Source organism: Euprymna scolopes, chromosome 32 (assembly GCF_053919585.1).
Source record: "Euprymna scolopes isolate OS-2025 chromosome 32, ASM5391958v1, whole genome shotgun sequence".
NCBI classification, from domain to species: Eukaryota; Metazoa; Mollusca; class Cephalopoda; order Sepiida; family Sepiolidae; genus Euprymna; species Euprymna scolopes.
The window spans coordinates 51,466,770-51,479,778 of NC_136513.1; the positions used below are offsets into that span (position 1 = coordinate 51,466,770).

Below are 13,009 nucleotides of genomic sequence, written 5' to 3' on the forward strand. Positions count from 1 at the left end.
TATTTATAAGTTATAAATTTTTATAAGTTCATAAAAGTTAGGTGGTGACAAGTACATTAAATATGAGAAACCTTACCTTGTGTGGACAGGGAACTGTTCTGGGGACATCATCAACGGGTTTTCTAGGTTTTACTCTACAAAGCAAATAAAATATTTTAAATAAGAGAAAATTACTCAAATTGTCACCTCAATTTTAAGCACTCATAATTCTGAGTTGGCAACTTATTTCTCCCCCACCCCCAGTACTCGAACTGATGGTATAGCAAAAAGTAAAAATTAAATACGTATACAGTTTTATTGTAATCGTTATGGTACAGTTGTATCTCAGTTTTCCTTAGAGGTGAATCAGATTGAAAGGTAATGTTCATGTAATGAACTGCCTACTGTCACTTTTTTTTTTTTGCACAACACACCTCCAAACACCCGGGCAACGCCGGGCATTTAGGCTAGTAAATATTAAAAATAACACAAACTGGTGTATCCTGTGAGTATTTTAAAATAAATGTGATTTAAATCTAAGATTTACAAAAGTTTTTTCTTAGTTTTATCATTTATTTTATTGCATTATTTTATATTAATATCAACAAGATACAAGTGATTCAAACTGTTCAACGGGATTATAGATATATTCTGAACCAGCAGGATAACTATATTTTACAGAATAACACTATAAACATTTTTGTATTGGGGGTGTATAAACACAACATGGGACTAACCATGTTTGGAACACACAGGTGACGAACGCAAAGTTAAAAATGATTTCCTATAAAAATTTTTTTTTTTTTAAATACTTGATCAAATTGATGTGATTTTTGGAATATGATATTTTTAATCATGAGTACATACAAAGATTTTTCTTTATTTTTTTAATCTAAGAATTCTGGACAAGAATCAGAACTTGGAAATTATAGGGATACAGAGGTCTAAGACACTGAACATTTCAGGTTGTTTGGCCATGTACAGCGTATTGCCCATTGTATTGACACCATAACACGTCAGGATATTCAAGGCACTAGGAAGCATGATGGATCATTCTTTCAGGCAAAAAAAAAAAAAAAAAAAAAAAAGTTTAATTCAGAATATAAATTTGTTAGATTTTTTTCCCATGGCTTGATTGTAAAGTGGTATTGTTTATTGCTTCCTTAGTTGTTGGTGTTTGTGCAATATAATTCAATATAATATATAATTCAATTTACAAAAATGTATTTTAAGTAGGAACATTACGTACTTATGTGTCATGCGGAAATTAGTAAAAAAAAAAAAAAAAAAAAAAGTTTTTTTTTTTTTTTACTAAATTAGTAAAAAAAAGTTGTTTTTTTTACTAATTTAAAAAAAAAAGTTTTTTTTTTTTAAATTATGGAAAAAATGTTAATTTTAAGAATGCTTTATTAACAATTACAATAAAACTGTAAAATAAGTTTTTGCTTGTAATTATTTTTCTACACCATCACTCCATAATTTTTGCAATTTTTACTCATCTCAACCAGACACAAATATGTAAGAGTTTTTACTTAAACTGCATTTGTTTGAAACTGAATTATACTACAGAAGCACCCAGTTATTTTAGTACTTAAAATGCTGCGGGCGTCTCAGATGCAGGTAACCAACATTTTACATCTGCTCATCATGCAGTCCAGTCCAAAGTGATATCAACCACATTGTATGCAGTTATATAGCTTCGTATGCAGTTCTGAACCATGTCTTTTTTTAATCTAGCAAGCTTTCTAGTACAAGAGATATCCAAACATGTTAAAGAGGCGACAAAAAAAGTGGCGTGCACTGTTGTTCAGACAGCAATAAGATATTCCACAATGATTAAAGAAATGATTTAATGTGGTGGTTGCTTTGCCCATTCCCAAACTCAGAACACTCTGGTTACAAGGTACCTTCAATAAGTTTCCAGACTTTATGTACAGGCATTTAAAATTGTTGTAGACTTTTGAAAAGTTGGTATGTTATTGTTATACATCTTTACATCTTATGAAATGAATGACCAATTTTTATGATATCAGGTTTAAATGAACAGCTACAGCAGGAATTCGAATACACCCTACTAAAGCCTGATTGTCACAGCTGGTGAATTTTAAAAATACAATCTGGACGTGAGGACACTTTAGAAGCACTATATGCAATAAAATTCTGTTTTAAACTTGAAGAAATGCTACAGAAACGTATGGAATGCTTCAGAATGCTTTTGGACCATCTTGCATGAATAGAGCATCAGATTTTGAGTGGCATAAGAGATTCAAGGAAAGCAGGGAGTCTGTGAGAAATGATGAGGTTTGGAGGAGTAAGGAAGTCCGAATACAAGAGTTGATTTGCCAAATAAAGATTTTCATAGATAAAGACTATCGTGTATCTATAAAAACAATAAGTGCACAGTTTGATGTCAGTGTGGGAACTGTACACAAAAGTATTCGCAAGGAACTGAAGATGCGGATGATTTGTGCAAATGCACCAGTCCACATCACCAACACATGGCAACCTTTATATCATCAGTTTAACATCCGTTTTATTTGCTGGTATGGAATGACTTAAAAATTCAATTCCAAATTAAGTCTGGACAAATCGAATTTTCTTTGGAAATAATTTCCTAAGTTGAGAAAAGATTTTTAAAGGTCAAATGCCCTTTCTGACCCTAACCTAGGGAGGTGAAGAGACCAGTGTTTTTATCAAAATACTATCCACCACAATCTTTTTTTTTTTTTTTTTTTTACACAGTGATCACCACTTATCAAGGCCCGGAAGCCACTCAGGGATAAGGGTTATTGCAAGTACATCACGTTAGTGAGGAGATTTTATGAAGTGTTTAATTAGGGGGGCGGTTCATTAGGAATTTGTTAACATTAGACTTGAAGACATCCAAGTTGTAGTCCGGAGGGAAGCAGGCAGACGGAACAGAGTTCCACAGGCGTGCAGTTCTAAGAAAGAAGAAAGAATCTGTAGCCGACAGCCTACAAAGGCCTAAGAGCACTTCACCTGCCCTTTTATTTCTTTGAAGTATTTTCGAGTCTAACATCCTTTGATTTATTTCATTCACGTATGCATAAATTATATGAAGGTTTTGATTTTGCCCCAGTCACCATCACACCATGATTAACAATCCTGTTTCAGATGACCTTTTGTGTGCCTTTGTGAATCACCTCCTACCGTTATCTTCATAGTAATCTCACTTCCTATATTTCTGTTAAACTAGTCAACTATTCCCTCCTTTTCTTATAGGTTTTTCTATTTTGCAAACTTTTTTTTTTGTAAGCAGGAGGGGAGGGGGGGGATATCGCCAAGTCATCATATTCAGGTTTCACAAGTTTACTGCTACCTGAATATCAACTTATCAATGACTGCTAAGAAAAAACAAAAGGGACTTGGGGTGCCATCAGCCAAAAACAAAACCAGAAGAAAAATTTTGTTGGCAAAAAAAAAAAAAAAAAAAAAAAAAGGTGGGTTAGGTGCGAACTCGCACATGTTATCGATAGGACCATGAGGACACATGTTAGCATGGTGCAAATTTAGTTTTTTTTTAAAACGAAAGAATGTAACAACAGTTGGCGCATTCGCGATTTGCAAACCGCATCGAAAGAAAGGTTTTATCCTCCTTGTAACAAAACATTTCTACACAAAATAATTGACAATTTTTTTCACAATTTTTCGATATATTATCTGTCCGAGAGATCGCTCTTTCTAACGATACCACGTTCGTGCTTGTACAATGCAGATGATAGTTTTTAGCGGACATACAAACAACGGAGATTGAAATAATAGATAATGGTATTCATAAAAACAAAAATAAAAAACTGAAAACAGAAAGCACTTAACGAGTGCATTTCATGAGTAGAAAAACATGGTGACACCCGTAAGCATGAAAATACTAACAAAAATTTTTTTTTAATTTTATGCTTATTACAAATACACATGCCAAGATCCAAACTATTTGAGGGGGGAAAAAAAAAACGCCCCTTTTCTTATGAAGTTTATGATAAGAACCAAAATCTTTGAAAAACCAAGCACATACCGTCAAACAAATGTCATTTCATGTTTTGTCCACAGAAAGAAAAAGTACATACATAAAGGATAAGTCACCATTCTCCAAAACTAAAAGAAAGGTGATATAGGAGTCAGTCAAACCTTTATTCGAGAAAACGTTGAGCGATTGGATAAAAAACATGGATGAAAATAAAGAATCTGATTGGCTAGCTAGAAAACTTAACACCAAATCAATTCTTTGCATTTTAATCTGACAAATTCTTACGGGGATGAAACCTGGAAAATTCTGTGTAGTTTAATTGCCGTATATATGTTTTATAAGTAACTATAGATATTTTAGTAATCCAAATAAGATTTGTATCCACAGGGTACAACTGTGAAAAGTCTTCTGTGTTTAGTGTTGTTATCAGCATGAATTTTTTTGAGTTTAGAACTGCCCTTAAATCACAAATTATTTTTCCTCAATCACTGTTCTCGAATAAAAATATTAACATCCATAAGAACTATGGTAAGTTCATCAACCAGTTCAAGCCCAAAACTAAAACACTTATCAAGAAACTTAAGATCAGACAGATGATATATGGACATCATTTGTATTATTTAACCAGATATAAATGTGTTGCTATAGAAAAATTAGAGACTCTGCATTATTAGGTATTATATATTATTTATATTTTATTTTATTTATTTCTTTTTATTTATATTTTATCCTTTGAGATGAGTTATTTGTATATTTGTTTATTTACTTGTATATTTGTTTATTTATAGACTGTTATCCTCATCTTTATTGTTGTTTCATCATGTTTCGGCCAACTATTCCTCTGGCCTTCTTCAGGTGGTTAACTACAGGCCACAGTGCAGTGGACAGAGGTGTTGAGTCTCTTCAGTTCCAAATAAGCATTGTCTTAAGATAGCGGTTTCAATCCTACCCAAAGCAGAGGATTAGTTGGTTAAAACATGGTGAAACAACAACTATGGAAGTTTAAGAGACTCAGCATTTCCATCCCGGCGTCGTTAAGCACCTGATGAAGGCCAGAGGATGCGTTTTCATCAGCTGCCTCAGATCTTCAGCATCAGTTATCGTCATGTTCAATTTCCTGGATGTGCGTGGATCTAAATAGTTCTATGCTCATGTGCCGTGGAGTCCACAGCAATACATTTCTCATCACCTCTCGCTTGTTCCTATGGCAGTGACCGGCAAATCATAGATGTCGCTACCTGATGGAAGTAGATATGGCACGTTGATTGCTGCTTCGTGGGATAATCTTGCCAAGATATATTTAACACTGTTCGTAGCATACGGATGTATGTGCCGTCCAGCTTTCTTTCCAATCTTTCGGCGAATGTCCAAATTGTAGCACCATAAACAAGGACAAACTCCACCACTGCTTTGAAGAACTGCCTCTTCGATTTGTCAGTTAGCCTTGAAGTCTATACCGACTGATATTGATTTTGAAAATTTTTAGTTTCTTTTGACTATTATAGAAATGTAAGAAATAAAATTGGTGCTTGTCCAGAATTTCCTTGATATTAAAAACAAAAAGAAAAATTTGATATATGTACACGGAACAAAACAAAAATATCATATTCCAAAAATTACGTAAATTGATGAAGTAGTTTTATTTTTATAAGAAAATCATTTCTAAATGATTAAAGGGAATTTGTAGGCATTACAAGATTAATCTTGCAAGTTTGAATCATGTTGAGGTATCTTTTTTTTTTAGATGGTTTTAAAAATGGTATACAAGACAACCACTCTTCTGTTACTCATATAATTTGATTTTTATTATTATTTTTTATTTAAAAAATATAACTACTTGATCAATTTATGTGATTTTTGGAATATGATGTTTTTGTTTTGATTATATATCGTACAGATTTTTCTTTATTTTTGATTTTTAATATAAGGGGACATCTGGACAGAAACCAAAAATTTAAAAATAAAAAAAAAAATTTTTTTTTAAAAGTAATAATATGGTGATCGTTCTGTTAATCTTTGATGAAAAGATAAATTTCCAGGATGATACAAAAGGGACCAATTCCACAAAAATCAGTGTGCAAGCAGATTTTCTTGACATCACATTAACAAGTGAAGGGGTCGGAGAAAGTTATTTGCAAAAACAGGTGTAAAAAGACTCAGCAGGGCATAAATAATGAAACTTTATTGGAACTGAAAAAAAAAAAAAAAAAAAAAAAAAAAAAAATTGAAAAAAAAAAATAAAATAAAATAAATAAATAAAAAATAAACAATCAGAAGCATTAAACTGATGCTTACCCAGAAAGGCGCGAATGGTAAAGCCCGTCCAGGTCAACTGTCAGGTCACGTTTTTCTTTCCTCGCACGCACTGTAGACGTGTTACTAGAATAAATAAAAAAAAATTTTTAAATAAAAAAAAATTCTAGGTAGGTGGCAAAATAGTCATCAAAGTAGATGAAATGTCAATTTCTTTTTTCACAAATCGTTTTTATTGTAGACAATTGTAATCGTGCGATGACAAAGAGCTTCAATAGTAGAAGATGCAACAAACATGTAAACAAAGATCTGACGACGGAATTATGTTCATAATATTTCAAAGATGTAAGCATAATTTAAGCACTTCACAACGAAACAACAAATTTGTATCATTTGAATTATAGCCAAACCACCGTTCGTATCTTGAGTGTTATTTTTATGTTTCGCACAGTATAACCTTTGATTTTCTTCAAGATATATCTTGTTGAACTCCAGAATCTGCACAGAATTTTAAATGGAGCCCTTTATTAAATCTACAAAAGGTAGTATGCTCTTTTTCCGCCAATCATAACAAAGTAAATTGCAATTGTGAGGATACCAAAAATTTTATTTTTGGCACTTCTGCATGTCAATGACATGAGGCAAATGTGTGCTTTTTAGTTTCAAGAACGGCCGGTAGAAAGCATTTGTGAGCCTAGAACAGGGTCGATAACTGACTTTTGTTTTGATATATGTTTATACAATCTTACTGTGAAGAAAAAAAATCTTTCTGCACAAAAAAATATATTCTTAAACCTCCATAAACGTTTCATGTTTTTAAAATTTTATTTTGCTAAATTTTTTATACAATGACCCTGGTTTATATTGGAGGTTCACAGAATGGCCGATAGAGAGCATTCAAAGAACGGGGATCGATAACTTATCTCAGATGCCTCATGTCATTGGCATGCAGAAGTGCCAAATTTTTTTTATGGAAAATATCCCAGACAAAGCATAAAGCCACTTGATGTAAGGAGTTAAGAACAAAAGATGATTATTGCAAAGACAAGATGTTTATAGACCTTCGTCTTAGAAAGACCATGGTTTATAGTTTCAAAACATTGAATTGATGAAGACCACTAGACCAACAAATCAAATGAGCTGGAACAAAGGAAGCAGGAAAAAGGATCCAACAATTCTGAAGAATACATGCCATAATAGTATTTGTAGAAAAAACCAAGACGAGCAAGATCACATGCCTGTGGAACTCTTCCATTTCCAGCTGACTACAATAGGGTAATCTTCAAATCCGTGAACAAGTTCTTGATTAGTCCTCCCCTTAAATAATTCAAATTTCCACTACTAACGATTACTACGATATTGGCCCATTAACTACCGTACACTCATAACCCTTATCCTAGAGTGGCTTCCGGGCCTTGATAAGTGGAAACTCCTTTGTAAAAAATCAAATTACAGATATGCACTTTATCAACAACCTTCACATGGATTAGATCTTCTCTAACACAAACATTAAGTGCAAATTACTTGAGAGTTCTACCCAGTCAGTGACAGAATAGCATGCCGACTGTGGATTAAATAAAGGGTTCCTTTCTAAATGACGTTGTGCAAATAACAAGATGAGAACAATAGTCTAAATAATCCAAAATATCATCTAAAAAAATCTAAAAGTTATTTTTTTCATTACTGAAATCTTACGGCACCAAACAACGCAATGCATGCACCGGCATTAAAACAAAACGAAGGAAAAGAAAGGACAGGAAAAGAAAGGACAGGAAAAGAAAGGACAGGAAAAGAAAGGACAGGAAAAGAAAGGACAGGAAAAGAAAGGACAGGAAAAGAAAGGACAGGAAAAGAAAGGACAGGAAAAGAAAGGACAGGAAAAGAAAGGACAGGAAAAGAAAGGAAAGGAAAAGAAAGGAAAGGAAAAGAAAGGAAAAGAAAGGAAAAGAAAGGAAAGGAAAGGAAAGGAAAAGAAAGGAAAGGAAAAGAAAGGAAAAGAAAGGAAAGGAAAAGAAAGGAAAGGAAAAGAAAGGAAAGGAAAAGAAAGGAAAGGAAAAGAAAGGAAAGGAAAAGAAAGGAAAAGGAAAAGAAAGGAAAAGGAAAAGAAAGGAAAAGAAAAAGAAAGGAAAAGAAAAAGAAAGGAAAAGAAAAAGAAAGGAAAAGAAAAAACAAAGGAAAAAAGAAAAAAGGATTTCCGTCACCTTCAAGGTAACCAAAATTTAATTCTTGCTATAACTTACTTTCTAATTAAATCTTTAAAGTTATCACAATCTGTATTTAATGATTTAGGCGGTAGAGAGAGGACATAAGACTGAGAATTAGAAGAAAAAAACTATTGGATTAAATATAAAATTGATTGAAAATTAAATTTCTGTTTAGCACAAATTAATTACTTGCTTTATATGACAAGATTTTTTATGTATCTTGTGATAAAAAAAAAAAACTTCATAAAAATATCAGAGAAAACTGACACACACACACACACATATATAAGAGCAAACAGTTAATAAAACATGTTAAAAAACACTTTGAAAAAGAGTTTAAAACATTTAATCTGAAAAGGAAACACTTAATAAGTGGATAGTCCCTAATCCGCGGAGTTTCAAAGAAGTACTTTCCTTCTCATCAGAGGGTAGGGATTAGCAAAATGCGGGATCGGATTTTGCATACAAAAGTATTTGATGAAACTGCAAGTACGTCAAAGATCTAACTTGATAACAAAAAGTGAAGCAGAGGGAATATGGTTTAGAAAAAGGTGATTACACATGAATGGATAGTCTGGTGAAAGGTAAATTATCCAAGGACGGTAAAATCCAAGAAAGTTAATTGAATTTCCATTCGCACAAGTAAAATCCAAGGGAATCATGTAATTGGAAGATGATCCAAAATAATCCAAAAGGCCGAAATCCATGGAATAATTCACATTCATTTTGTCTCGGTAGCAGTGTCAAACGCATGTCTTATTTTTCTTTTATTAATATTATTGAAATTTTTTCCTCTTTTCCTTGTACATATTTGTCAATTATTCCATGGATTTCGGCCTTTTGGATTATTTTGGATCATCTTCCAATTACGTGATTTCCTTGGATTTTACTTGTGCGAATGGAAATTCAATTAACTTTCTTGGATTTATATATTTGGATTTTACCGTCATTGGATAAGTTACCTTTCACTAGACTATCCCTTCACGTGTAATCACCTTTTTCTTCAACATATGCCCTCTGCTTCACTTTTTGTTATCAAGTAAGATCTTTGACGTACTTGCAGTTTCATCAAATACTTTTGTATGCAAAATCCGATCCCGCATTTTGCTCATTCCTACCCTTTGATGAGAAGGAAAGTATTTCTTCGAAACTCTGCGGATTAGGGACTATCTACTTATTAAGCGTTTCCAACTCTTTTTCAAAGTGTTTTTTAACATGTTTTATAACTCTTTGCTCTTATTATAAGCTCTATCTCCTATTTGGTTTTATCGAGCTTTTACATCTGGTTGAGATTACTTTATAAATATTAATTCTTTTAATATTTATGATATACTTTAGTTTTACCATCTTGGATTATTTTGGTAAATTTAATTGTAATTTGTATTTTATATAACAGGAAAAACATTGAATGTGGGTAAAATTACTCACGGAACAGTTTTGCCCCACTTATGTCCCTTTATATAAATATACAATGACACTAAATCTTATTTCAATTTTAATCAAAATCAATAATATGATTTCTATTCTGGAAAATGTCTTAAAATGTAAAAGAAAAAAAAATTATCTAATTCCCTTCAAATCTGAATTTTCACATTGGAGATTGTGCTCATATTATACTTTTGAAAAAAAAAAAAAACAAAAAAAAAAAAAAAAAAAAAAAACTGAAATTTGAAGAAATCATTAAAATGCCTAATAAATATTGTAAAATTTTTCCGTTACATTCAAATTCTAATATTATTTCACTTATCAACACTCAAGTAACTGAAGAGTGACTGTCTCACCTGCCATTTTGAAAAGTCTAAAACAGTCAACAATAATTCATGCTTTCTAGATTTTTTTATTGTAATGCCTAAGAATTCCCATTAATCATTTAAAAATTGTTTTCTTGATAAAAAATAAAACTACTTAATTCATGATTTTTGGAAGATGATAATTTCATTATGGGTATGTACATCAAAATTTTTCTGGATAAAAACCGAAAATTGTTTAAGAGGAGAATTTGATTATTAAAATCAGGAATGTAAACCTCATGACTTGCATCGGTTTTAACCGTCAAGGGTGTAAAGAGAGGAAGGAGCCCTTACCGTGCAAACTCTGCCAATTGTTTTGGATCACTTAAATCAAGACCTGGTATACCGCCAGGAGGAATTTTTTTGCCAGTCATGTATTCAGTAAAATCCGCATCCGTCTCTGAAACACTGGACACGCTTTCATCTTCCAACTTTGATTTATCATCCGTACCTGGAAGGGAGAAAAAGAAAAATTTGAATAAAAACAAGTAACAAGGGGGGGGGGTCTGAAATAATTTCTCCCTATACTTTTTTTTTATACTATAGCTGAAGAAAAAAAAAAAAAAAGCATAAGATTAATAATACTCCCTCCATTTTTTTTTTTTTTTTACACTTAATGTAACTAAACTAATGAAAAACATTACAATTCAGAATGATTAACTTAATTGCTTAAAAGAGGTAACAAGACTTGCCTCCTGCCTTGCTAATTTCAGTTAAGTATAACACCAGTTACATCCAATTTTCCTCAGGATATTAATATTTTAAATTGATTCCCAAAAGATGATGACAATATTTGTAGCAAATACCGATGGGAGTCTTCAGATTGTTGCGGTTGTTGTACGCTTTGTAGTAAAGAGAGATGCATACAGAAAAGAGACTTTGTTGGTATGGTCACATTGAAAGAATTAATGAAAGTTAAGGTTAGTAGATGCAGAATAGTTGAAGCAGCAAGGTTAGTTGGTTGAGGAAGAGTATTTTCTTTTTAAGAAAAACATGAAAATGTCAAGAACGGATCTGATAAGAGGGAGAAGACCTGGCTAGATATGCATATAAAACCGAATATGATGATGAGCACAAACCCGTACGAAAGTGTAATTATATATCTGAATGGTGCTTATTTAAAACAAATTCTTTATGATGCATGTAACTGTCACGGAATGAATATGTCACACTTTAAAAATCATGTAAATTAATCAAGTCTTATTTTTAACAGAAAATCAAATTTTATGACCATTGAGCTCATAAACATGCCATATTTTTTTTTTTAATTTCAAGGGTAGACAACTCAATTCGACTACAGAGATTTACAGACCTGCTGTGGCTGGCAAAAATTATTAATCGCTTTAAAATTATATTTGATTTATTTTTTAAATAAATCAAAAATATTCTGAGATTTTTTGGAATAACATTTTTGCATCAACCCAATATATATTTGTGCGGAGTTCAACTTCATAAAATATGTTCAAATTTAATTGACTTTTGGATTTCAATATAATCCATTCAAACTAGATTTCTCCTGTTGGTACTTATTGTTTACAACTTCATAGATTTGCACTTTCACTTGCATCATATTTAATTCTATTGAAAATGCCTTTCAAATCAACAAAAAGCTTCTTTTTAAACACATTTTCAACTTTAATCGCTGATAAATATTTTTGGTGCTCGTTTTAAGATGGAGTCAACAGATCAATTTTTAAAAATGTTTTAAACAAAAACAGCAGTGCTTGATTGTCAAAAATAATACTATATCAAAGAATTACAAAAATTATTTATAGTAATTTTTGAGGATATTGAGGGGGAAAAAAAATAATGGCATTTTCCGTAGATGAAGATCGTGAATACAAACGGCATACTTATCCTCCCTTTTCGTTACTTTAATGGGGATGTTTTGTTTTAGCCGATAGCGATACTTTTTTTTTTTTTTTTACTAAAAACACAACAGTTGTTCGACTATGAGTAGTCAATTTTTGGATATATTACTATTTTCGACATGACAAGTAAGTACTTTTGTTTTGGCTTAAAACAACATATTTAAAAAGAACGATCTGTCAATTATCTTAACGAGCACCACATTTTTCACTGCTTATTCTCTGATGAAAAGAGCTTATTTGTGAAAATCCATGGGTTAAGGAATTTTCTATATTATATTTTTTGTTTGAATTTTTGATGGATTAATATTTGATTCCTTTTTTAATTTTTTGAAAATATGTTAATCAGATTTATCTAAAATAAGCATTTTTTTTTGACACATCTGGAAAAAAAAAAAAAAAAGTCTCCCAGATTCAGAAATGCAGAATACGGACTACGGTATCTTTTTGTTTTTAATTATTATTTAGTCATTTATTCATTTTTTTTTTTTTTACATAGGATCTTTAAGATAAACAAGAAACCGCAAAAATTGAATTTATTAAATTGTTACATGAAAGTACAGAATAGTTATAAAAAAAAAAAAAAAAAAAAAAAAAAAACCCTCCCCATATTAAGAATGGGTTTCTAAATAATAAAGGTCTGTATTACTAACAAATATTTTGTAAGCATCTAAATTCATGTTTGGGGCCAATTTCTGTTTTACTGGTCCAGGTGTTTATATAAAAGATCCCAGATGGTAACCAAGGGCCGATAATTGAGGGATTTTTTTTAGGTAAAAAAAAAAAAAAAAAAAAAAAAAAAAAATTATATATATATATATATATATATATATATATATATATATTTCATATAAATAAATGAAAAAAATCGCTTACTTTTCAATCCTTAAAGTAAAAACAAAATTCAGAATGATTCAAAATTTGCGTTTG

General features: G+C 31.3%; 1 protein-coding gene across 3 annotated transcripts in view; it reads right to left on the reverse strand.

The window, feature by feature from the left end:
- Positions 1-13,009, reverse strand: part of LOC145256350 (transcription factor YY2-like) — a 46,563-nt gene that overhangs the window by 28,272 nt on the left and 5,282 nt on the right. For all 3 annotated transcript variants that reach the window (XR_013863980.1, XR_013863979.1, XM_080115167.1), the window contains exons 2-4: positions 10,506-10,662; positions 6,260-6,343; positions 77-134 (exon numbers count right to left, since the gene is read on the reverse strand). Coding sequence is in view for 1 of the 3 variants with exons in the window: in XM_080115167.1 (XP_079971293.1) it covers positions 77-134; positions 6,260-6,343; positions 10,506-10,662 (299 nt within the window). In the remaining 2 variants the exon portion in view is untranslated. The remainder of the gene's footprint in view (positions 1-76; positions 135-6,259; positions 6,344-10,505; positions 10,663-13,009) is intronic.